Genomic DNA, 26,358 nt, shown 5'->3' on the forward strand with positions numbered 1-26,358 from the left:
GGAGATAGAGATTACTGATGAGTCAGGAGGAGTGCCAGCCAATAGGACCACCTGTTAATCAGTTTCTCTATCTCCACCTGCTGGTAGATGTGAGCTATCCCATTGGTCTCTGGATTCATCTGCTGCTGTTGCTAGGGAAGGACAGTTACCAACAGACAAAGGTTCAATCTGCAGGGACCCTAAGAGAGACAATGAGATACCAGTGTGAAATACAGGGCACTATCTTACTGCTGATCTCACTGTGCTGTGAGTTGCCGTATGTCGGCTCAGTCCGGAGACAAACCGAGACTGGGGGACCTAGCACAGGTCAGAGTCTCTCTGGTAATCCCCTCGACTGCTAACCCCAGAGTCCGATTAAACTAGCAGCTTCCTTCAAGGTAATACAGCAGGAACACAGACATAGACAAAAAATCTGCCCAAGCGTGTCCCAAAGCTGGTGAAACACGTACAACTTGTCTGAACTGGAAAGGAGAGAAGCCGCGGCATACCCTGACCAAAGTCAGCTGTAAATAAACTACCGGAACGCTGCAGCTCTCCCACCATCGCCAGAGACCCAAATGCATGCCTGATTCTCGCTGACACGTGGCCGCCGCATCAACGCTCCTAGAAACATAGTCAGATTCAAGCCCCGCAAAATTTACCCTGTTGCGGCATGCATAGAAAGAACGACTCGGGGAATAACCAGAAGAATGGTGGGGTGCTTCCCACAGCGCCGGAAAAAACATGTCCCATCTCATGCACGGTGCTATAAACCGGCACCTGCACAATCAGCTGCACATGGCCGTGACAAACACCGACGAAAGAGAGCCTTGGAATAAACAGGACTACTACTGCTGCACTGAAACTCAACGAGGAGTACAAGTGCAAGCATGAAATCGCACCACTACTGTCGCGCTGTAACCAACAAGGAAACCAAGTGCGTGCATGCAAAGGGCGGGAAAGTCCCGGCTCCCTCAACGGATTTCTAGTCATAAAACTTAGCCTCCATAAAATATCCATTCCTTAAACGTATATTGACCGAACCCACAGTGCTAAGACTCCCAAACAGAACCTGAAGTTCAAACAACAGTAAAAAAAACAGACATACTCACAAGCTTGTTGTTAGGGCCGGTTGAAGCCAGTTAGAGCTGGATGAGCAGCACTAACAGAGCAGAATGCAGCAACTGTGGTCTTTTTTTTTTTTTTTTTTTTTAAACAGAGAAGGGAAAAAAGAAAAAATTGAGACCCAGTCAGACCCTCTAGCAATGGAGGGAGGGTGAGGCAGGGACCTGGGGGGCCCAGGTGCAACCCCTAAAGCTGGCACCGTTCAGCCGGACACCCCTGTCTCACTGAAGAGAAAATCTCAACAGAAGAAATACCACTGCCAGTTCACTGAAGAGAAACCTCAACAGGAGAAACAGAATGGCAGTTTCACTGAAGAGAAACCTCAACAGGAGAAAATAATTTTCCAGTCACAGCCAGAATTCAGGAGCTAGTTGAATAGCGACCATTTCCTGCTGGGAGATAGAGAATACTGGAGATACAGGAGGAGTGCCAGCCAATAGGACCACCTGTTAATCAGTTTCTATATCTCCACCTGCTGGTAGATGTGTGCTATCCCATTGGTCTCTGGATTCATCTGCTGCTGTTGCTAAGGAAATGCAACTTCAGAGGGCTTTGGAACGAGTCTCCGCCCTTGGGAGCACGCCTGGAGGACTCAGAGGAGGCTGAGCCCAAGGCTCCCACCCCTCCCCTGTGCGCTCCGCTGTACGCAGGACATGGATGTTCATCAGCTGGCCATCCATCGCAAGCCTAGTATGATACAGGGGTAGGAAGGCCTGAGATGTTCATCCCTAATGATTTTAAATAAAATTGAGGGTTTTGAGTCAAATGGAGGCTTTAAAAAAAAAAAAAAAAGGTTTAAAATCCACGATGGCCACTGCCAGCAAAATAGTACCAAAAACAGCCCTTGGGGATTCCCTGAAGCACAATAAATGCAGGGAATGGTGTTTTAGAGGAGAGGGGCCTTGGCTCTGGCTGCAGAAACCTTCAAATTTCATTTTTGGAGACCCTCCAATGTGCCATGTGTCTGCCTGCTTCATCTTAGGAGTGCAGCTGGGACAAATGGAAAAGAACTGTCTAACAGGTTCGTGGGACGAACTTGTTCTTTGGGCTGCCAGTTGGCAAGTTGTTGGCCTCAGCCTCAATCCCCGGAAAACCTGACACCATAAAGGAGGAGTGGACCATGCAGTCAACCCACTATTAATCCCAGCTAAGCCAGGAAAGAGCCAAACAGCCTGCGCTCAAGCTCCTGATAAATCAGGGATGTGAGCAACTATGCAGGGGATGATGGCCCCTGAGCTCCAAAAAAAATACAAATGCAGGTTGGCTAGCTAGGTGTCCCCAAGGGCTGATTCTGCTAGCAGCAGACTTCCACAACGCGAGTCTGCACCTTCTCAAAGGCAAAGGTCCCAATAAGTGGGAAATCTGGGCACCGAGCCTCTAACCGAACACTGGGAAAAAAACCTAACATAAATGCTTCTGAGCATCTCATTTGCAGAAAAAAAACTGAGGGGGCAGGAGTAGTTACCTAGGAAAGAGACAAAGTTCACAGATGACTGAGCATTCTGCAAGCAACTTGCAGGTTCAGATGCATAACCCTATGATTCAGGACTACTAGACACACTGCACTAGAAATTTTAATATTCTGATAAGGTGGATTAGGTTTTTATAAGAATATATATATTACATATATTTTACTGTTTAGCTTATGTTATTGTATATATACACATTTGTATCCTGCCAAAAATGGTGGATCAAATGGGCTACAAATGTGAAATAAAAATAATTAGAAAAGCAAGGAAAATCAGCTCTTTTGGTCACTTTTGTGTTACAGCCTGACTAACTTGGTGTTGAAATAATACTTCAGGCATATGAACCAGATGTTCTTTATTTTGGCTCAGTTGGATTACAAGTTATCCAAGTTAGAAGCAGCAGCTTGGCCTTGAGGCCAAGGGTTTTGGCACTACCTGGGACATTTATTTTGAAATTTCCTTCACACTTTTTGTAATTTTGTTTAAGTCTAATTTATATTTGTTTCTGGAGCCAAAACAATTTTTGGAATTTTCTTTGTTAAGGAAGTCCAGTAATTTGTTGTTTTTTTTAAAAGTCTCAAAATTATAGGTGGTTGCAGTTGAAGCAAGCTATTCAGAAGGGGTTCCCCGATTGGCAAAATTTTAAAAATTAGTATAGTTTGCCGGTCCTATGCTTCCAGACGGATTTCCTGGGAATCTGAATTTTTGAATAAGAGACCAAAGACTGGTCTTCGTGACATTCGGAGCATTGAGATGAAGCATCAGATTACTGCATCTCAATGGCCACGAATCTGGACTTGGAGGATGAGATGTACAGCGTCTGCATCTATGAGACAAGCATGGTTTTTCTTGCATTTTGGACTCTTGTTCGTTTACAGAAATTAGATAGTTCCAAGTCTAATAGATGCTGGCACTGTCATCTCGAGGTAGGGTACTGAAATTTTGGAGATCCATTTGATCTCTGTAAATTGTTTGACACTGTTGGCAGTTGCTTCAAAAATTAGTAGTTTCTAATGTTTAACCACAGGACCATTGTGCAACTCTTTATAAAGGTTATATATTTTTTTCCTTTATTCTTGCGTAATCTTGACTCTCCAATTGTGGGTTAAAGTATAATGTTTAATATTTCCTTTTCATCTTTAATATATTTGATCTTATTTCATATTACTGTTCATGCATGTCTTTGAATGTATGTGGTAAAAGTTTCATAAATAAAATGTTAAAAAAAGAAAAGCAAAATATAAAACTGAAGAGACTAAGATCACCGAGCACAGAAAAGACTATGAGCCCGATTCTGTATAGGATGCCCGGTGTCAGCAGCCACCTAAGTGGCAACCTATATAGAATTGCCTAATCACTCCAATTCTCTAACTGGTGTCCACATCATAGGTGCTGTTTAGAGAATCTTATCGCCAAAGAGCTGATCGCAGCAAGGGAATCTCCCTGGAGATCCCGCCAAGTCAGTTGGCAGGAGGAATGCCCACTCTCTCCCGCCGCCACCCCTGAACCCGTCCACACTGTCCGCAGCAGGAGAGATGGCCAATCCCTCCTGCCGCAAACCCCGAAAACAATCCCCGGCAGGAGATGCCCACTCCCTCCTGCTGGCACCTCCCCCCCTGAACACATGACCCCCCTCCTCCGTTATCAGTAAGACCAGACGGAGGAATGCCTACTCCCTCTGGCCAGCAGGCCTTCCTCTTCAGAATAGCAGGGAGATGCCTAAGGCCTGATTGGCCATTGGTCTGGGGGTGGGTCATATACTTGAGGACGGAGATGCATGCCCAATTAAGTTCTGTTTGTCAAAGAAATTTCCCCCTCTCTCTTATTTGATAAGGCACACCCAGTTATAGTTATGCAAGAGCTGTGAAATGTCTAAAGTGCAGTTTAAGCTTATATAATTTTGTTTCTTTAAATCCTACCAGACCAAGCAAGATGCGTAGGTATATGGAAATAGAAATTTACAACTTTCTGTGCAACATCAATGTATAAAAAGTGGGGCAGCTGAATGCATTCCAGTAGACTACTGACAGAGCAAAAAAGAGACTAGAGAAAAATGTTAACAAACCTCAGTGAAAACAGAAGGAAATATTTAATGTCTGCAGCTGAAACCATCAAGAATGATATCAATCTAACAATCAGCCTGAAGGGGAGAAAAGGAATAGAATACAGCAAAAGACAGAATAGTACAACAGTCAGGAGGAATTCTGGAGTGGCCTGGCGGGATATAAGAAAAGGAAATTAGAAGGCAAGCTCAAATTTAATTTTCCTTATCATCTAGCCTTATCATCTAGCCAGTCTGGTGGGGCAGGCCACAACCAGCCTGTTCAGAGCCTGCATCTGCTAGCCATCTACTGACACTGCATTAGGAAACACAACGGTATGTCAGATCTCAGGGGGCGGATATCAGTCAGGAAGTGCTGCACATGGAGGAAGAGAGGAAGAATTGTTGGACATGGGATAGAGAGGAAAGGAGAACAACAAAGAGGTAGGAAGGGATGAGGGAGAAATTTTGAATATGGTGGAGGCGAGGCACACATGCATGGAAAGAGAGAAAGGTAGGACATAGGGCAGTGTTCTCCCCAGAAATTTTTTCCAGCCGGGTGGCATGAAAAAGTAGCCGGGCGGGGCGGGAAATTTGGTGGTGGGGAAAATGAAAAGGTACTTTTACTAAGGCTTGCTAGCCATTTTAACACACGCTAAACGCTAACGTGTCCATTATAGTTTATGGATGCGTTAGCGTTTAGTGTGTGCTAAAATAGCTAGCACGCCTTAGTAAAAAGATCACTAAATGTGCACTATTTTTATTAGTTAATTGTTATTAATTATTTTCCAATGCTCACTATGACTTTCTTTTTTAAGGTTTGACACTTAGGCAGTGTTCCAGTAGCATTTAAGCCACCCTTGAAAAAAAGTAATGCAGATCCTCTTATTCCAAATAACTACTGGCCAGTATCAAACCTTCCATTTCTTTCAAAACTACCGTACTTCAAACTCAAGTTGAATCAGTTAATGCTTTGCATCCCCGGCAATCTGTGTTTTAAGACACAGCACAGAGATAGTAGTTCCTGCCTTAGGACTCAAGCTGCGATAGCAATTCTGCCACAGCAAATGCACTGAAGCCCATAGGAATTGAATGGACTTTGGTGCATTTGCCATGGGAGAATTGCTACTGTGGCTTTGTAAAAGGGATCCTTACTGAGTGAACTCCATACTAGTCACCTAGAGACCAATGTTTCTCAACTTCTTCAAGCCAAGTACCCCCCTAAGTCTAACAAATACCAACTGAGTACCTCAGTCCAAGCTCCGTCCCTGACCTCACTCCCATTATAATAGTACTAATTGTAATGCAATTTCTTCCATTCATTTTTCATGTGCACACAACCCTACTGTACAACCATTAAAATACTCCTCCCCAATGTCAAAATTATAAAAATCCTATTAATGCAAAATACATTTATAAGTCCAACTTTAAAAGCAAGGATAAGCCTCCCCCAAACAATAAGATGTATAATCTAGAAAAATGTTTCTCTACAGCACTGCAACTGCATCAATAAACTCAGGACTACCATACATTCTTCAAGCATCCAGTCCCATCTCTATTAAATAACACCAGTTAAGACCCTCCCACTACAAAATCATTTTTTGGGGGGAGGGGGGCAAGGTCGCAACGGTTCATAGTCATTTGTGCGCAGGACTTCAGCGCACCAACATTTCGGCGCAGACAGACCAGCACAAGACTCCAGCAGGCCGCCTAAAAAGTTACTTTTAAAGAGCTCCAACGCGGGGTGTGAGTGGGGAACCCCCCCCCCAGTTTACTTCATACTGTTCGCGCTGCCATTGGGGGGAGTTGTGGGGTTGGAACCCTCCATTATAGAGTAAACTTAACTTTTTTCCGATTTTTTTAGGAAAAATTTCAGTTTTCTCTATAATGACACCCCCCCCCCAACGGCAGAGCAAAAAAATATGAAGTAAAGCGGGGAGGTTCCCCCCCCCCCGTCAAAGCTCTTTAAAAGTAACTTTTTAGGCGGCACACTGGGGTCTTGCGCCAATTTGTCTGTGCTGAAATGTGGGCGCGCCGAAGTCTCGCGTGCTTTTGTCCTATCACCGGTCAGAAGTAGCTTTCACTATGTTTTATGTTCTCAAATACCTGTAAAAATAAATAAATAAATGTGCTTAGACTTCCAGACTTGTGTGTTTAAAGTCAAGGGTTGAATGGAAAGAGTTAATCCTAAATACCAGAAAGTCACAGGCAAATAATGAATTAGTTTAGTCACAGTGGCACTCGGTGTCTCACCTCCTGGGGCTCCGGCTGTAAACGGCCTTGGGATAGTTGTGTCTGGTTAGCGGTTTGGGGCTTGTGGGCGCTGCCAGAGCCAAGCTGCAGTGGGCAACAGGAGCTGGGCAGCCAGAGCCATGGCCGCCGTGGTTCCAGCCTCGGTGCCAGGCATCTTCCACCTCCTCTTCCCCCGGTAGCCACTTGACTTGACCCAAACCGATGCTGAGCAGGAGCTGCCGAAAGCCTTGCACCGTCAGCGAGCTGTTGTCGCCGTAGCGTGTGAAAAGCACATGCAACTGCCGCCGCTGAGCCAGCAACGCCCACTCCCGGTCCACGGCCAGCTCTAGCTCTACACTGTTTCCGCCACCGGCCTCGCAACGAGAACAAGGGTGGAGAGATGAGCATCGACAGCATCAGCCCTGCCCAGCCGCCCCTTCCCTCCCAACTCACACATCCGTCGGCAAAGTCGCTAGGCAAATCGTAAGCTTCCCTCCATAGGTCAGCGACGGAGGGAAACTTACAATTTGCTTCGGGCCTTCCTCGTTGCCAGGTCCTGCCTTTGCGGAAACAGAAAGTAGGCAGGACCCGGAAGCGAGTTGTAAGCTTCCATCCGTCGTTGACCAGTCTCCTGCCTTAGCCCGCAGCGAACTCGTGCTTCGGGGCTCTAAGGTGTTTGTGCTGGCTTCCCTTCTCTTCTCCCCACCCCCCCCCGGATGTAACTTCCGGTTTCGGAGGGAAGAGAAGGGAAGCCGGCACACAAACCTTAGAGCCCCGAAGCATGAGTTCGCATCTCCAAGCCAGTGAGAGGTGGTTTTTTGGGGGGATTTTTTTTACATTGAGCGGCGGCAGCTGCAGGATTCCCGATAGATGACAGCTGGGCGGTCATCTAAATTAGGCGGGCGGAGCGCCCAGCTAAAAGGCCCTGGGGAGAACACTGTAGGGTGTAGGGCAAGATGGTACATGGGGAGAGAGGAAGAAATATTTCACATGATAATGGAGGGAAGGGAGAGATACTGCATGGAGTGAAAGAGAGGTTTGACCCAGTGCACAAGGCAGGGAAAAAGAGAAAGAGATGGTAGACAGTGGAACAGAAATGTTGGACATGGAAGTAGAAGGAAAGGTACAGAGATGAAAGATGGATGGTGAGCAGAGAAAGAAGAAAACGTCAAATGGGAAGGACACCCTGGTGAGCAAGTAAACAGAAGACAAACAGAAACCAGAGCCTGGGACCAACATGATTTGAATAATAATATAACCAGACAACAAAACGGTAGAAAAAATTTTATTTTCTATTTTGTGATTACAATGTCAGATTGGAAATGTATTATCCTGCCACAGCTTGTTTTCGACAGTGAGCGTGAGCTAGGACCTGAGAGAGGAAAAATCTTTTGTTTACACCACAGCATTGGTATGGAACTGGTGAGGGCAAAGGGGGGTGGGGTGGGTGAAGAGGCTATAAAATAAACCCACCCAAGAAAAACAAATTGAGCAATCGATTCAATAGGCTGAATCAAATAAAAAAAATTTTCCCTGAATCGGGCAGTACTCCATATCAAAGATCACAGCAGCTCCACCAAAATGTGTATGTGTAGTTCCTTGAACACAGTTTTTGAAAGCCAGAATTTTCTTTCTGCTCTTCAAACTCCAATAGGAGCCAAAACACCAGAGTCTGCTTTACCTTGGAAGGGGTGGAAGTAATGTTGCTTCTCTGTTGGTTTAACATGATATCTGACACTGTACCATCAAAAACCATCATCTGGATGTTGCAATCCAAGATGCATAGCATCTACTGTACTCTCTTGCATAGTTCACTCCTTTGCACTGGATGGGCCATGGGAAATCCAAGCTTCTGGTGTGCTTGTAAAATTGGATGGTCCTACCTGATATGATGGTACAGTCAGGTCTTACTACTGCCTCCGGACTCATGGTCTCTGCCCAGGCTTCCATATCTTCCACAATAGAAGATTCTCTCTAAGACAGCAAAAGCATAGATTTAGATTCCTGGTCTTTTATCTGACTGGGATCTAGACTCTGTCCAGGAACATCCACTGGAGGGTGTGCATTTGAAGCGGAAAAATCCACTTGCACAGCCACTGGCGCTCTTTCCGCCAGACTTGGGAATTAGTGCTGTCCGATTCTTGATTTGAAACAATTCAGTTTTGTTGAATCAATTCACTGTAGTTTAAAAAAAAAAAATGGACTTACCGATTCAGGCTGTGCAGCCAGTGGGGTCAGGACTAGCACCATCTCCCTCCATACAACTCTCCCAATTTCTGCCGCTGCTGCTTTCCTGAAGCAGCAGCAGTAGTGGCAACAAACTGAAATAGATAGGCTGGGGGACCTTCCTGTATGTACCCGCCAGCTGCTGGCCTGCCCTCTCCGACATCACTTGTTCCAGGGCAGAGACAGTAGCTGTGGATATGTCAGAATGGGATGATTTGTTGCTGCATTTCATCACAGCCAAGATAAAATGGTGGTGATGACTTGTCCCATTCCGAGATATAATGGGGCACTGAAGAAGGAAACCTGCGACTCTGATAGTGGGGTGGGAGTGCTTGAGGGAGAGATGCTAGATGGATTGCGGAGAGAGTGAGGAAAGAATTTTGGGGGTGTTTGGGGGGAGGGCTCTAAGCTAGCCACTACCACCTGCTTCCTGGCCTTGGCAGTGAAGTCTTTACAGGTCTTCTCAACGCCTAATGGAATAGGATAATGGGCTCCAGCGGCAGCTTCTTCCCCCAGGGTCCACCCGCTCCACGCTAACCACCGTTACCTGCTTCCTGGCCTTGTCCTGCGCCTGCTGTTCCAGGGCCAGGGAGGATCATTGCCCCCCCAAATGCTAATCAGATTCATCACGGCCAGTTCATTGTGCTGAAATGGCTGCGCTGAAACAACGGCACTCTACTATCCTAGACCCCAGATATATATGGGAAGGTCCTGCAGTCAGAGTTTGCCACTGCTGCTTTACAAAAACAGTAGCGATGGAGGTGCTAGGGGGCAGTTGCTGGTGGACGAGAGGGCCAGACACTGATGGATATGGGGTGGGGCATATGATGATGGAAGATGGGTGGGGGAGAGAGGGGGCAGAAGCCCGTGGAAATGGATTGGGAGGAGACAGAGATAGGGCAATTTCTGTATAAAAGTAGGAAAAGGCTGGATGGAAGGTGAGGGGGAATAAGCTGTATAAGAGGGAGACAGAAGCCTGGATGTAAGAGAGGGGGGAGATAGGAGGGAGTAAAAGGGGAGAGAAGGACAGACTATGTGGAAGGGGGAAGATACAAAGGAGGGAGATACTGATAGAAGGAGAAATACTGTGAAGATACTGGATGGAAAGGGGGAGAGAGGAAGCAGACACTGTATATAAGGGGGCAGATGATGGATGGAAGAGGGAAGAGAAATGATCAGATATTTGGGAGAGAGACTGATGGAAAGGGCAGATATAGGGGAACACACTGTATAGAAGGGGAAGAGAAAGAGGACAGTTTCTCTATCTCCGCCTGCTGGTAGATGTGGGTATCCCATTGGTCTCTGGATTCATCGCTGCTGTTGCTAGGGAAACTGGAAATAAGGAGAAGTAAAATAGGAAAGCCAAGGTGAGGGAGAGATAAAAAGCTGACAGTGGACCATAAAATGAGGGAACTTGAAATTTAAATGGTAAGAATGAGTTAAATCTGGACACAGAGATAGTAAATTAAAGAAAGCTGAAAGGAAAAAGAGAAGAAAAAATCCTGGCAAGAGACTTAAGAAAAAGGAAAACAGAAACCAGAGAAGTAAATGGACAGAAAAAGGTAGAAAAAAATAATTTTATTTTAAATTCAGGATAAATTTGGTACCTATGTTTATAAAGGTTAATTTAAATAGAAAACAGAATTAAGATGATATCTTTTCATTGGACTAATTTTAATACGTTTTTGACCAACTGTTAGATACCAAAACCTTCTCTCTCAGGTCAGACAGCTTACTGTCTTGACCTGGGGAAGGAGGTGTTGGCCTCAGAGCTAAAATGTTTCAAGTCTTTAAATAAAGTAGCTTATTTTCCATTATTTAAATTTGTATTGGCAATTTTTGATTTGTAATATACAGTGCATATAATACCATCAGGGTAATGCAACAGAGAATTTTTGCTCACATCAACAAATCTTTTGCTTGCGGGGAAAAAAAAAAAAGCTATGTCACAGAACATAAGAACAACCTTACTGGGTCAGACCAATGGTCCATCAAGTCTAGTAGCCTGTTCTCAAGGTGGCCAATCCAGGTCACTAATACATGGCCAAAATCCAAGGAGTAGCAATATTCCATGCTACCGATTCAGGGCAAGCAGTGGCTTCCCCCATGTCTTTCTCAATAACAGACCATGGACTTTTCCTCCAGGAACTTGTCCAAACCTTTCTTCAAACCTTTCTTATATCGAATCGAAAAATTTATTCAACTGACAAATCAAATCAAATTTTTTTTCCCTGAATCAGATAGCAAGACTGGGAACCCTAACAATTTATGTAGGCCATCCACATTAAACTTACAAAATCAGGGATAAAGCCCATACTAGAGGGCCCCTTCAGGACATCCCATGGTCTCCTCTTGAGCTTTGTGGAGTTAACGTACCTATGTTTCGCTCGATCGCTATGCAAAGGCTCTGGAGGGTATTTTTTTCTAGACAAGATCTGAGATCCCCAGAGATACCAGGAGAAGCCAAGCCCAAGGCTTCAGCCCCTCTCTCACATGCCCTGCAGCACTCAATTCATAGACTCTCTTTGGCTGAACATCCAGAAAAAATATGGCATGATATAGGGGTATCAGAACCTGAGGGGTCCATTCCAAGTGAATTCTTGCAAAACTGAAGAGCTTTAAAGCAGATGGAACCTTTTAAATAAAAATCAGAAAATCTGAGATGGCTGCGGAATGGTCATGTCATAAATAGCCTAGAGAAACCAAACAGACAGTCAAAGCATTATAGGAAGGGGTTTTCAGATGTTGGGGGGATCCTATATCTAAGCCCCAGAAATGCTTCAAACCTGAACTTTCAGAACCCTCTCCCCCACCCTCCCCGATTTTCCCATAGGCTGTAATAGCCAGCTTCAGCTCTCACAGAAGCGGAAATCTGGAGAACACACTGCCTTAGTCAGCCAAATCAAGTCCATGTGCTGCGATCCTCAGGCTGCCAGTCAGAACTAAGTTGGACTGAGACCTCAACCCACAAGGATCCAAGCAATACAATGAGGGAGGAAAACACAGCTGGCACCCACTAAAGACCGACTGGTCTGCCCTAGGGGCCAAACAGCCTACGCTCAATACCTGATAAACCAGGTTGCAAACTAGCTTCCAAACATGTACCCTGAAGGTGCCCTGCTAGCTGCAGATCTCTTTTGCAGGATCTGCGTCCTCTGCCAGGCAGTTGCTCCAGGGTCACTGGGAACCTCTACACACCGAAAAAGTCTCAAAATCGGACAACCCCCCCCCCCCTCCAATAATAAAAATAGTCAGAGATCAGAAAAGCACCGTATTAACTCGCTTGCAAAAGGAAAAACTAAAGGGGGCACTACAGTCAATGTAGAAGGAGGCGGAGTTGAAGAATGTAAATATCCTTCTGCAACACAACTCGTGAGAAGGGGGATATTACCTATTGTCAGGACTCCTAGACACATTGAACCAGAAAGAGAGAACAAAGGCCTTACCTATGGCCTCTTTGATCAATCTAACAAATCACTCTGGAGGGAAAAGCAAAACAAAAGCAAGAAACAAGAAAAGCCTGTTTTCTGGAATAAGTTTGTCACTTTCAGTTCAAAAGGAACCTTTACCATAAGTCCAGTTGATGAGAGAATCCTGGAAAAGATCAACTGCATCACTCTTTATACAGTACTGGCAGGGTGGCATAAATCCATGTATCTGGACTGGTCTGGCTGTATAATAAGGAAGCATTACCTATCCTCATTGAGAAGTCGGTTGTCGAGTTTGTAAAAAGTCAATGATAATTTATCATCAAGCAAAATCTGTTAAAAATTCTAAACCAAACAATTAACTTTTGATAATAACCATTACAGAATAGTATGTGGCAGTTCTCTCTTAGCTAATGTTCAGTATGTATGAAGTACAAACATCCAATAGTTTTGAACTTACTTTATGAGGACATGCTATCGTTCTTGGAGCATCATCTTCTTTAATTTTTCTTGGCTTCATTCTTACAATAAAAAAAAACAAACAAAACAAAAAAAAATAGAAACTTACGGGTCTATATTCTTTGTAATGCTGCAAGGGGCATAGTGCTTTTTTATATATTTTATATAAACTTTTCTCTAAATAAATAAAAAAATTTAAACTAGCACAACTCTCTCTCTTGCACCCAGATTTTGTAAATGACTTCCCCTACTTGGTCAACAAAAATTAGAAACAAGAGAACAAAAGCACTTCTCGTATCAAATGCTCACATTGAAAAATAAACTTGATTCTTTAATAAAATTCTACATTCTAAAAGTACCTTAAAAATCTTTTAAAAGAATAGGATTTCATTCAGATATTGAAACGCTGGATGAGCTGATTGTTTAATAGCTAAAATACCACACCAGCTGACAAACATTAAATTTCAGATCTTTATCATGAAATAAGAACAAGTAAAAGTTTTTATACTTTGATTCTTCTCAATGTGATCATCAAAAACCCAGTAGACAGCAAATGTAGCCAGTTATGCTCTTTTTTTATTGTTTTAAGAACTACTGGCTGGACTATTACTTTGCTGCTCAGCCCAGAAACTTGAATATGTTGAACAGAAGAAATATGATATCAAATTGGCCACGTTCATATGAATATGATCAGTAACACTCTATGGCTCAATGGAATGACCGTCATCCAACTATGACTGGAAAATTAGAATGTTAGAAGAATACAAATACTGTACACAATTTCCCAGGGAGTAGAAAGTTCCAGTGTTGGCATGAATAAATTTCTCCTAAGATAAACTGTGACCAACAGCTGTGTCTTCCTTCCCAACCTGCAAATGGAGGTAGAGATGCTGAACTCTTCCAGTGAAATCACTGGTATAAGGAGCTGGTGCAGGCTGGAACCCTTTACTATGCAAATGCCACACCCATAATTTTTTTAAACACCTTATAGAACTTCAGCAGAAACCATATATAAGTATCAAGGACTAACTTAACAAAAGATAATAGGTGTAAATAAATTTCTCTTTCCTCATTGTCCCATTAGACCAATTTACACTTTCCACTGCGTGGTCGGAGGAGCAGGCAGGCAGCGGCTGAGAGCGAAGAAGGAGCAGGCAAGCAGCAGCTGAGAACGAGGTAGTTGAGGAGGCCAGAGGGAAGAAGCTAGAGGAGGGACAGAGGGGAGCTAGCGGTGGCGGCGAGGAGCGGGCAGCGACGAGAGTAAGCTCCGCCCACCCGCACCGCTTCAGCAACACCGTCAACAGCAGCGTCATTGCCCGGACTCCCCCTTAATAGGAGGGGAACCGCAGCGCGAAGGCCATCGCGATATACGTAGTCGGAGGAGCAGGCAGGCAGTGGCTTAGAGCTAAGAAGGAGCAGGCAGGCAGCGGCTGACAGCGAGGTAGTTGAGGAGGCCAGAGGGAAGAAGCTAGAGGGAGGAAGGGACAGAGGGGACTCGAGGCGAGGAGCGGGCAGCTGCGAGAGTAAGCTCCGCCCCACCAGCACCACGTCAGCAGCATTGTCAGCAGCAACGTCATCGCCTGGACTCCCCCTTAATAGGAGGGGAGCTGAGGTGCTAAGGCCACTGCGAACTGCGTGGTCGGAGGAGCAGGCAGGCAATGGCTAAGAGCGAAGAAGAAGCAGGCAGGCAGTGGCTGAGAGCGAGGTAGTTGAGGAGGCCAGAAGGAAGAAGCTAGAGGGAGGAAGGGACAGAGGGGAGCTGGCGGCGGGCAGTGGCGAGTAAGCTCCGCCCACCCGCACCGCGCCAGCAGCACCATCATTGCCCGGCGAAGAGAAGGGCTGGGTACTACATCCAGGTACACAAGGAAAGACAACAGGGTAAGGTAGTAGTAGGCACATAGAGCACAGTTACTTACCGTAAAAGGTGTTATCCAGGGACAGCAGGCAGATATTCGACATGTGGGTGATGTCATCCACGGAGTCCCGACGTGGACAGCTTTTCAAGCAAACTTGATTGAAGATTTCAAGTTTGCTGGTGCTGCACCACGCATGTGCATGCCTTCCCGCTCCACTAGAGGGCGCATCCCCTCCTCGTGGTCTTCAGTTCAGATAGCTAGCAAAGAAGCCAACCCTGGGGAGGTGGGAGGGTTGCGAGAATATCTGCCTGCTGTCCCTGGATAACACCTCTTATGGTAAGTAACTGTGCTTTATTCCATGACAAGCAGGCAGCATATTCTCGACATGTGGGTGACCTCCAAGCTAACCAAAAAAGGGATGGAGGGAAGTTGGCAAACTAGGAAAACAGATTGCGCAAAACCAACTGGCCAAACCGACCGTTGCTCCTGGACAAAGTATCCAGACAGCAATGTGAGGTAAAAGTGTGAACCGAAGACCAAGTGGCAGCCTTGCACATCTCCTCAATGGGCGTGGACCTGAGGAAAGCGACCGAAGCCGCCATCGCTCGGATCCTATGTCCCGTGACCCAACCATGCAGCAAGAGACCAGCCTGAGTGTAGCAGAAGGAAATACAAGCAGCCAACCAGTTGGACAAGGTGCGCTTAAACAGGACGGCCCAACCGATTAGGATCAAAAGACAAGAACAACTGAGGAACCTTCCGATGAGACTGGGTGCGTTGGAGATAGAAAGCCAATGCCCTCTTACAGTCAAGAGTATGAAGCGCCATCTCACCAGGATGCGAATGGGGCTTAGGAAAAAACACCGGAAGAACGATAGACTGATTAAGGTAAAAATCTGACACCACCTTAGGCAAGAACTTGGGATGAGTTCGCAGGACCACCTTGTCATGATGAAAAACAGTAAAAGGTAGATCCACGACTAAAGCCTGCAGCTCACTGACCCTGCGAGCAGAAGTGAGGGCAAGCAAAAGATCACCTTCCAAGTAAGGAACTTCAGATGAGCTTTGTCCATGGGCTCAAAGGGGGGTTTCATCAATTGAGCGAGAATCATATTGAGATCCCAAACCACCGGGGGAGGCTTGAGAGGAGGATGGACATTCAAGAGACCCCTCATGAAATGAGAAACCAAGGGGTGGACCGAAAGCGACTTCCCATCAAGCTGCTGATGGAAGGCGGCAATCGCACTAAGATGTACACGGACAGAATTGGTCTTGAGGCCAGATCGAGACAAATGAAGCAAATAATCCAAAACCGAAGACAAAGAAGCAGACAAAGATTCCACCTGATTCAAAGCACACCACGTGGCGAATCTAGTCCACTTCTGGGCATAACACTGTCTAGTAGAAGCCTTCCGAGAGGCTTTCAGAACATCCCGCACCGACCGGGACAATCCCAGGGAAGGTGTCAAGTGGAAAGGAACCAAGCCGTCAGATGAAGAGACTGCAGATTGGGATGCAGTAGCGAACCCCGACTCTGAGACAGCAGAGAAGGAAACACAGGCAGAAGCAGAGGGTCCCTGACACTGAGTTGAAGAAGCAGGGAAAACCAGGGCTGCCGAGGCCACCGAGGGGCGATCAGAATCATGGTGGCGCGGGCACTCTTCAGATGGACAAGAGTCCTCAGAATCAACGGGAAGGGAGGAAATGCATACAGGAACCTGCCCATCCAATCCAAAAGGAATGCATCGGCCTCGAGACGGTCCGGGGCGAACACCTGGAGCAGATTGAGGGGCGAGGCGAAGAGATCTATCTGCGGAGTCCCCCACCGAAGAACCACTTGTCGCAGAGTCTGGGAATGGAGCGACTGTAGAAGGCGGCTTAACTTGTCCGCCAGACAGTTGTGTTCGCCCTGGATATACACTGCTCGAAGAAAGATGTTGTGGCGGAACGCCAATTCCAAAGGCGAAGAGCTTCCTTGCAAAGAGACAGAGAACCTGTACCCCCCTGCTTGTTCACGTAATACATCGCCACCTGGTTGTCTGTACGTACCAGGACCACCCGATCCTGAAGCAGATGTCGGAAGGCCACCAAGGCATTGTAAATGGCCCAAAGCTCCAAGTTGATGTGACAACGGTGGTCCGCACTCGACCAAAGGCCCTGCGTATGCAGCCCGTCGAGATGCGCCCCCCAAGCATATGCCGAGGAGTCCGTTGTGAGGACCTTGTGATGCGGAGGAGCGAGAAAGAGCAAACCTCTGGAAAGATTGGAAGAGCTGGTCCACCAACGGAGCGAGCGTTTCAAGGAGGGAGTCACCGCAATACGATGAGAAACGGGATCCCAATCCTGCCGCCACTGAGAGGCCAGAATCCACTGAGGGACCCTCAAATGCAGTCTCGCGAACGGTGTGACATGCACGGTGGAGGCCATGTGTCCCAAGAGGATCATCATCTGCCTGGCCGAGGCCGAATTCCGTAGGGAAACCTGCTGGCTCAGCCACACGAGCACAGCCTGCTGAGGGGGAGGCAGAAACGACCGGAGGCAAACCGTGTCCAGTACGGCCCCGATAAACTGAAGGGACTTAGAGGTGATCGTCAGTGAGAACATGAAGACTGCCAATCAAGTGGAGCAAGCTTCATCCAAGGCAAGGCAAATCATAGGTTGCATACGCAGGAGTTTCGTCAGCCGTAAGCCTGAAGTCATTATGCCATTGTATAGATCCATGGTGAGGCACCACCTGGAATACTGTGTGCAATTCTGGAGGCCGCATTACCGTAAGGATGTGCTGAGACTGGAGTCGGTCCAGAGAATGGCCACCCGGATGGTCTCAGGACTCAAGGATCTCCCGTACGAGGAACGGCTAGATAAGATGCAGCTGTACTCACTCGAGAAACGCAGAGAGAGGAGTGATATGATTGAGACATTCAAGTATCTCACGGGCCGCATCGAGGTGGAAGAATATATCTTCTTTTTCAAGGGTCCCGCAGCAACAAGGGGGCATCCGTGGAAAATCAGGGGCAGGAAACTGCACGGGGACACCAGGAAATTCTTTTTCACTGAAAGGGTGGTTGATCGCTGGAATAGTCTTCCACTTCAGGTTATTGAGGCCAGCAGCGTGCCTGATTTTAAGGCCAAATGGGATAGACACGTGGGATCTATTCACAGAGAAAGGTAGGGGAGGGTCACTGGGGTGGGCAGACTAGATGGGCCATGGCCCTTATCTGCCATCTATTTCTATGTTTCTATGACTGAGAGGGGCACAACTGAGACTTGGGGAAGTTCACCTCGAACCCCAGACGTTGAAGGAAGGTAATAGCCTGACGGATCGCTGAAATAACCCCTTCCATCGTCGAGGCCTTGATCAACCAATCGTCGAGGTACGGGAAAACCTGAAGGCCCATCGACCGCAGAGCCTCCGCCACACCACGAGGCACTTCGTAAAGACTCGCGGGGAGGAAGCAAGCCCGAACGGGAGGACCCTGTATTGCAGATGCAGGTCCCCGACCTGAAAACGTAGGAACCAGCAACAGGCTGGATTAACTGGCACGTGAGTATAGGCCTCCTTCAGATCGAGGGAACACATCCAGTCGCCCTCGTTCAGCAACGGTTACAAAACAGGAAGCGAGAGCATCCGGAACTTTTCCCAAACCAGGAACTTGTTCAGCTTCCGGAGGTCCAGGATAGGACGGAGGTCCCCGGTCTTTTTGGGGACCAGGAAGTACCGGGAGTAAAACCCCCGCCGAGAAGGGGGAACCTCCTCCACAGCCTCAAGACGAAGAAGAGCCCGAGCCTCCAGAAGGAGAAAGGAAAGCTGCGCTCGATTCGAAAGAGACCCGCCGGAAGGATTGTCCGGAGGCAACTCCCAGAAGTTCAGCGAATACACCTCTCCGACAACGGAGAGGACCCACGCATCCGAAGTGATGCAGGTCCAGGCTAGGTAGAACGCCCGGAGACGGCCCCCGATAAGAAGAGGGGCAAAGACCGAAGTGGAGGGGGCCCGCCCCCTTCCGCTCAGCCAGTCAAAAAGACAGCAGGGGTCTGAGGCTTAGGGGGAGCCCGCTGCTGCTGCTGGCGTCGAGGAGGCGGAGAGAAGGCAGGTGTAGACTTCTACAGGTACCGCCGGGGCGGCAGCCGATACGCCTTCGAAGGAGTGGGCATCAGCTTAGGGCGCACCAAGGATGCAATGGACCGCTCGTGCTCCGAGAGGCGCTTAGTGGCCACCTCAATCGAGTCGTCAAAGAGCTCGTTCCCCACACAGGGGAGATTCGCTAAGCGATCCTGAAGGTTGGGGTCCATATCAACAATGCGAAGCCATGCCAAACGGTGCATGGGGATCGTAAAGGCGGACACTCGAGAGGAAAGCTCGAAGGCATCGTAAGCGGCATGGAACAAATGCAGATGAAGCTGCAAAAGAGAGTCCACCAGCAGCCCAAACTCTGCACGGCGAGAGGCGGACAAATCACCCTGAAAAGCAGGCAAGGACTTGACAAGGATCTTCAGATACGAGGTGAACGTGAAGGTATAGTTCAAGACCCGGTTGGTCATCATGGAATTTTGGTAGAGGCGTCTACCAAACTTATCAATGGTCCTCCCTTCCTAGCCCGGCAGGACAGCCGCAGAGACTCTAGAGGGATGAGACTTCTTCAGGGAAGACTTAACCAGCAAAGACTGGTGCAAAAGCTGCGCCTTCTCAAACCCCGGGCATGGAACAGTCCAGTATCTAGACTCCATTTTGGACGGAATGGCAGGGACCGCATAAGGGGTCTCCAAATTCCGGAAGAAAGCCTGGCGCAGAACCAGATTCAGAGGGAGCCGCAAAGACTCCAGAGGAGGACAAGGGAGGTCCATCTCCTCCAGGAACTCCTTGGTATACTTGGAGTCGGATTGGAGGTCAAGATTGAGCACTCTCCCCATGTCCTGGACAAACCTTGTGAAGGAAGAAGGGCGACCCTCCGACCGGTCCTCAAGAGGGGAAGTTGAGCAAGCCGCAGCGCCACTGAAAAGGAGGACGAGGCCTCCCGAGAGTAGTGAGGCGGCCTATCAGTGTCACCAAGGCCAGAATCCCAGGACGCTCCACTACAGGAACGCGGCGGGGTCAAGGACCGCCTGCGCCTCGAGGACGCCCGAGGCGAGGATCCCGGGGTCCGAGGCCTGCCGTCGAGGTGACACGCCTCGGGACACAGAAGGGGAGCCTCTCAACGCCCCGACCCCCGGGGCGGAGCACCGGACCGGGCCGGTGACTTAAACAATCGGGGGTTGGACAAGGATAACTCCGAGACCCGGAGAGCCTCGGTCCGGCGACCAGCCCCGCCTCGGGGGGGGGGGGGGGGGGAGTCCCGGGGCCGCTTCGCCAAGCGGTGAGATGGGGTCGAGGCACGCCCCGAGGCGAGGAGTCAGAGGAAGAAAGACGCGGAGTCCGATGCATCTTGCCCCGAGGGGCCTCGACAGGACGCTCAGGCTGGTCTACCAGATGCGAGGTCGAGGCCGGGGTCAAACGGGCCAAGCCGAGGAGAGCTCCGAGGATATCAAGGCACGCAGCATATCCTGGAACACAGGCACCGAGACCATTGAACGCCTATTAAGTGCAGCAATGCATTCCACCAAGAGCGACCTCAAGGATGAGTATTCCCTGGAGGCAGAAGCACGCTTGGAGGGCTTGGACAAGGCCGGGGGGAACGCACTCCCACCATGGACAGCCGGAGACTCCGAGACTGGCTTCCTCGCCAGCGCTGACCCTGAAGAAGGAAGAGGGAACTTACCCGGAGCCGAAGTCTTCGAGGCCGATCCCTTAGAGGTCGAGGTATTAGCCGGGGCCGAGGTCGTCGAGGCCGAGACTGGAGCCACCGGCTCTCCAGCAAAAAGTTCAGCCATGCGGGCCCGACGACGACGCAGGGCACGAGTCTGAAAAGTAGCACACCTGGGGCAAGCATCAGCCCCCAGGCACAAGATACACCACCGATGCGGGTCGGTGATCGACAACAGCCAACCGCACTGGGTGCACTTTTTAAACCCGATAAGAGGCCGGGACAACGGCCGCGGCAACCTGGGAGCCCCCAGATGCCGAAGTCCAAAAATCACGGTTGTTGAAGTTTTTGTTTTTTTTTTTACGAAAAACCCAAAGGCAAAAAGGCGCACAGCGACTCCGAGATAAAACAAAGAAGCCGCGGTGCTAGAAAGGCACGAAAACACGGAGAGAAAAACGACAGGGCTTTCTGGCTCCACGGAAAACTAAGAACTGAAGACCACGAGGAGGGGATGCGCCCTCTAGTGTAGCGGGAAGGCATGCACATGCGTGGTGCAGCACCAGCAAACTTGAAATCTTCAATTAAGTTTGCTTGAAAAGCTGTCCACGTCGGGGCTCCGTGGATGGCGTCATCCACATGTCGAGAATATGCTGCCTGCTTGTCCTGGGATAAGAGAGCATACACATACAAGAGAAGTATACACACACTAGCAAGGAAGGCAAGGGCCAGCAGGCACAGAAGACAAGAAAAAGAAACAGATAGGACCAGGAGGGACCACACCCACACACAAACAAAGGGAAGCAACAGGCACAGAAGGCACAAAAAGAGAGCAGCAGGAACAGAAGGTGAGAAAAGGGTAGACCCGAGAGATAGCATACACGCACCACAGCAAAAGGGCAGCAGCAGCAGGACACACAGGCAGACCCAAGAGAGGACACACTCACGCACATAAGCAAAAAGGCAAGAACAGAAGTGGGAAGACTCAGGTGAGAACACACAAACATACGCACACAATCAAAAAGCAGCAGAAGGCGGAAAAAGACAGGCTCAAAGAGAGAGCACACACACATACACAGGCAAAAGGAGCTGGCAGGCACGGAGGGCTAGGAAGAGGCAGACAAAACACACACACAAGCGAAAAGAAGCAGAAGACGAAGAAGGTAAGAAGGAGCCAGGAACAGGAGTGAGCGCACAAGCAAAAGGTACAGGGACTTCTCGAAGGCGGACAAGAATGGAAGTTGAAGGAACCCAGAGGATGAGCTTCCCAGTGTACTGCACAGATTGCCACATGTACGACTACCTCCCCTCGGGGAGGCAGTTGTATGTGTGCGGACGATGTCTGGAACTGAAAAGCTTGAAGAGTGAAGTCAGTCGTCTGAAGCATAAGATCTGGGAACTGGTGGGACTCAACATTCCAGAAGACCCGTTCCAGACAGCCGAAGACCCTATGAGAGAGAGGCACATCGAGGAATATGTCAGGGAGCTCAAGAAGTTCATTGAGGATGCCTACAGGAGAGTGGAAGGACAAGAACATGAGCAGCGCAGGAACAAGGAAGATGCACAAAACGAAGAACAAGAACCATCTGACACCAAGGCAGAAGGAACCCATGGAGGAAACTCGCAGGAAGAAGAGGCAAGATCCTACCTGCGCCATCCTACCTGCACCTAGAGGGAGAAGAAACGAAACACACCATGGACACGGACCTGCGACCGCAAATATGCAATCCTGGTAGGAGACTCAATCCTAAGACAGGTGGACAGTCACATTGCAGGAGGGAGAGAGGATCGGCTGGTGACCTGTCTCCCAGGAGCAAGAATTAAGGACATTGCTGACAGAATTGAAAGGATCCTGGATGGAGCAGAGACAGAAGAGACGGCAGTGATAATCCACGTCGGGACGAATGATGTCACCAGGAGAGACTATAGCAGGAATGCACTTACCGAGCAGTTCAAGATCTTAGGAAGGAAGCTGAGGACTCGGAGGATGGCATTCTCAGAGATCCTGCCAGTACCGAGGGCAGATGTGAAGAGACAGACGGAACTACAATCAATAAATGCGTGTGGTTGAGGAGATAATAATAATAATAATAACAGAGATGGTGTGAGGAGGAGGGTTTTCACTTCGTGAGAAACTGGACAACGTTCTGGGGAAGAACAAGCTCTTCAGGAGAGATGGACTACACCTGAGCACAGCGGGAACTAGACTACAGTGGAACCTTGGTTTACGAGCATAATTCATTCCAGAAGCATGCTCGTAAACCAAATTGCTCGTATATCAAAGCGAGTTTCCCCATAGAAAGGGAAACTCGCTTGATTTGTTCTCCCCCCCCCCCCCCCCGAGGCCAGCAGCACTGCTCTATGCACCCGAGAACCAACATTGCTCTCCCCGCTCAAGAAGGCTCCCCCCCCCCCCGCATGATCTGGAATCTCCCTGCCACGATCCGGCACCCCCCACCCACCCGAACACTTCGCTTACCCTCCATCTGGCACCCGGCACCAACGCACAGGACATACCGGTGTCGGTGCCCGAAGATCTGCAGTCCTTTTTGCTGGGTCTTGAGCATCTGCGCATGCTCAAGGCCTTCGAGTTCCCGCACTCTCCGAGTGTTCGGATGGGGGAATGGTACTGGGGGAAGGCAACCTAGAAAAGGACTTGGGGGTTTTGGTGGATAAAACACTGAAGCAGGCGGCACAATGTGCAGCAGCCTCGAAGAAGGCGAACAGAATGTTGGGCATTATCAAAAAAAGGTATCACGACCAGAACGAAGGAAGTTATCCTGCCACTGTATCGGGCAATGGTGCACCCGAAACTGGAGTACTGCATTCAATTTTGGTCGCCGTACCTTAAGAAAGATATGGCGATACTCGAGAGGGTCCAGAGAAGAGCAACAAGGATAATAAAGGGTATGGAAAACCTTCCATATGCGGAAAGGTTAGAGAAGCTAGGGCTCTTTTCCCTGGAAAAGCGGAGACTTAGAGGGGACATGACAGAAACTTATAAGATCTTGAAAGGGATAGAGAAGGTGGAGAGACACAGATTCTTCAGACTAGCGGGGGCAACAAAATCAAGAGGGCATTTCAAAAAACTAAAAGGTGACAGTTTCAGAACAAACGCTAAGAAGTTCTTCTTCAGGGTGGTGGATGCCTGGAATGTGCTTCTAGAGCAGGTGGTAGGACAGAGTACGATTTTGGATTTCAAAAAGGGATTGGATGATTTCCTGAAGGAAAAGGGGATTGAAGGGTATAGTTAGATGGTTTCTATACAGGATATTAAGTAATTAGGGAATAAAATGTTTTAGGTAAAAGATCACATACAGGTCATGGATCTGGGGGGGCCGCCACGGGTGCGGACTGCTGGGCGAGATGGACCCATGGTCTGACTCAGAATGTTCTTAAAATGGAAGGACTAGGGAGCAAGGAAGTAGCTATTAAGCAGTAAATTTAAAACAGATCTGAGAAAAAAAAATCTTCACTCAACACTTCTGGAGTTCGTTGGAAGAGAATGTGGTAAAAGCAGTTAGCACAGTGGGGTTTAAAAAAGATTTGAACAAGTTCCTAAAAGAAAAGTCCATAAGCTATATTAAGATGGACTTGGGATAAGCAGCATAAAATCCAATTTACTCTTCTGGTATATTGCCAGGTATTTGAGACCTGAATGGCCACAATTGGAAACAGAACACTGAGCTTGATAAACATTTAGTCTGTCTCAATATGGCAATGCTTATGTTCCTAAAAGGAAAAACTGCCCTTCCAAAAGAACAGCCTTGTTTAGACAGATCATCAAGCTTATACTACTTCATACTGCCCAAGCTTTCACTCAGGACGTCGCCTAGCACAAACTGAATATGTTCTCAGGTCTTTGGGAGACTACTTTACAACGAATAATATAGGCAGACTAGATTACCAATTTAATCCAATGCACTATTTGGAGGCCTCCTCCCTTTTGTACTGTACCTGAAAAAAAATGAACCACCTGTGGAATAAGTTATGGATCTCTAGGTATCAGAGGAGCACACTCCTGATATCTAGCTTGTGTGCTTTTCTCATATCTTCCAAGTTTTGCATCTCTGACAAGCCAACATAGAAACATGATGGCAGATAAAGGCCAAATGGCCCATCCAGTCTGTCCATCTCCAGCATCCACTAGCTCTCCTTCTCCGTAAGAGATTCCATGTGTCCATCCTAAACTTTCTTGAATTCCAACCACCTCTACTGGAAGACTATTCCATGCATCTACCATCCTTTCTGTAAAAAAGTATTTCCTTAGATTACTCCTAAACCTATCACCTCTTAACTTCTTCCTTTGCCCTCTCATTCCAGAGCTTCCTTTCAAATGAAGAGACTCACTTCATGCACATTTATGCCATGTAGGTATTTAAACGTCTATCATATCGCCCCTCTCCTTCAAAGTATACATACTGAGATCTTTAAGTCTGTCTCCATACACCTTATGATGAAGACCATCAACCATTTTAGTAGCCTTCCTCTGGACCGACTCCATTCTGTTTATATCATTTTGAAGACGCGGTCTCCAGAATTCTACACAATATTCTAAAAATGAAGTCTCACCAGAATCTTATACAGTGACATCAATATCTTCCTTTTTCCTACTGGTCATACCTCTCCCTATGCACCCTAGCATCCTTCTAGTTTTCGCCACTGCCTTTTCAACCTATTGGTTACCTTAAGATTATCACATACTATCACACCCAAGTCCCGCTCCTCTTTTGTGCACAAAGTTCATCGCCCCCTAAACTGTACTGTTCCCTTGGGTTTTTGCAGCCCAAATGTATGACCTTGAATTTCTTAGCATTAAATCTCAGCTGTCAAATTTCAGACCATTCTTCAAGCTTTGCTGCACCAGTCCAACTTGCCCCATCTGCCAGAAGCAGAGAAATACTGACAAGTTCCAGGACTGTACCAATCGTTATACTGGTGATACCACTGAAATGTTCATGTTCTCTGTCTCCATCTGCTGATTAGGGAGCATAATCCATTCATCTGGACTGGTCTAGCAGGATAAGGAATAAATTGTTTAAAACACACAGTAAACCACACATCCACTGCATGAGATATCATAATGTGGATCATGAAAATATAAAGCAAAATAAAATCATCCAGATATTGCAATTTAATTCTCTTTTTGTAGAATTCTTCACAAAAAAATAGATCACATGTTCCCTTCCTTCTACCTTTCCCCTATATCACTTAATCCAGCTTACCCTCCTTCCTCTCTATGGGCTGGTACAAAAGTAGAGCTGAAGAACAAACCTGAAAACCACTGATCAAAGATATTTCTTAGGGATGCAGAATTACAATTGTCATATCTGGCTGTATAGGTGGCATTAACTACTTAAACTATATCAAATGACTAGAGGAGAGCACATATGCCTTAGCCATACACATGGAGACCAATTCTTACAAAGACAAAAAGGAACCATGAAACAGTGCACAATCATCCCACTGTTACCATCCTTCAACATCACAATTTACAATATATAGGCGGTCTCCGTTTTATGAACGTCTGATTTACGTTGGACTCGTACTTACTAACAGGGGTCCTCATTCTACCTTCGGTGTTCCAATGCACCCCTCTCCCTCTTTAGTCTCAACGCGCTTCTCTCCCTGCCTACTGTGTCCAAGTTTGTCACTCTCCCTCCCCTCCATGCTGTGCCACAAGTACATGTCTCCCTCCCAAGAGTAATTTATCTTCTTCTAGCTGGCTTCCTCCTCCTTCCAGCCGCAGACGTTTCTCTTCACAAAGCCGCAGGCAGTGGCCTGCAGCTGACCTGGAAACCTTTC

General features: G+C 47.7%; 1 protein-coding gene across 1 annotated transcript in view; it reads right to left on the reverse strand.

The window, feature by feature from the left end:
* Positions 1–26,358, reverse strand: part of YY1 (YY1 transcription factor) — a 126,629-nt gene that overhangs the window by 56,801 nt on the left and 43,470 nt on the right. The window contains exon 3 of the mRNA XM_033952722.1: positions 12,961–13,021. Coding sequence (XP_033808613.1) covers positions 12,961–13,021 — 61 coding nt within the window. The remainder of the gene's footprint in view (positions 1–12,960; positions 13,022–26,358) is intronic.

The sequence above is a fragment of the Geotrypetes seraphini genome, chromosome 7 (assembly GCF_902459505.1).
Source record: "Geotrypetes seraphini chromosome 7, aGeoSer1.1, whole genome shotgun sequence".
In the NCBI taxonomy this organism is placed as follows: Eukaryota; Metazoa; Chordata; class Amphibia; order Gymnophiona; family Dermophiidae; genus Geotrypetes; species Geotrypetes seraphini.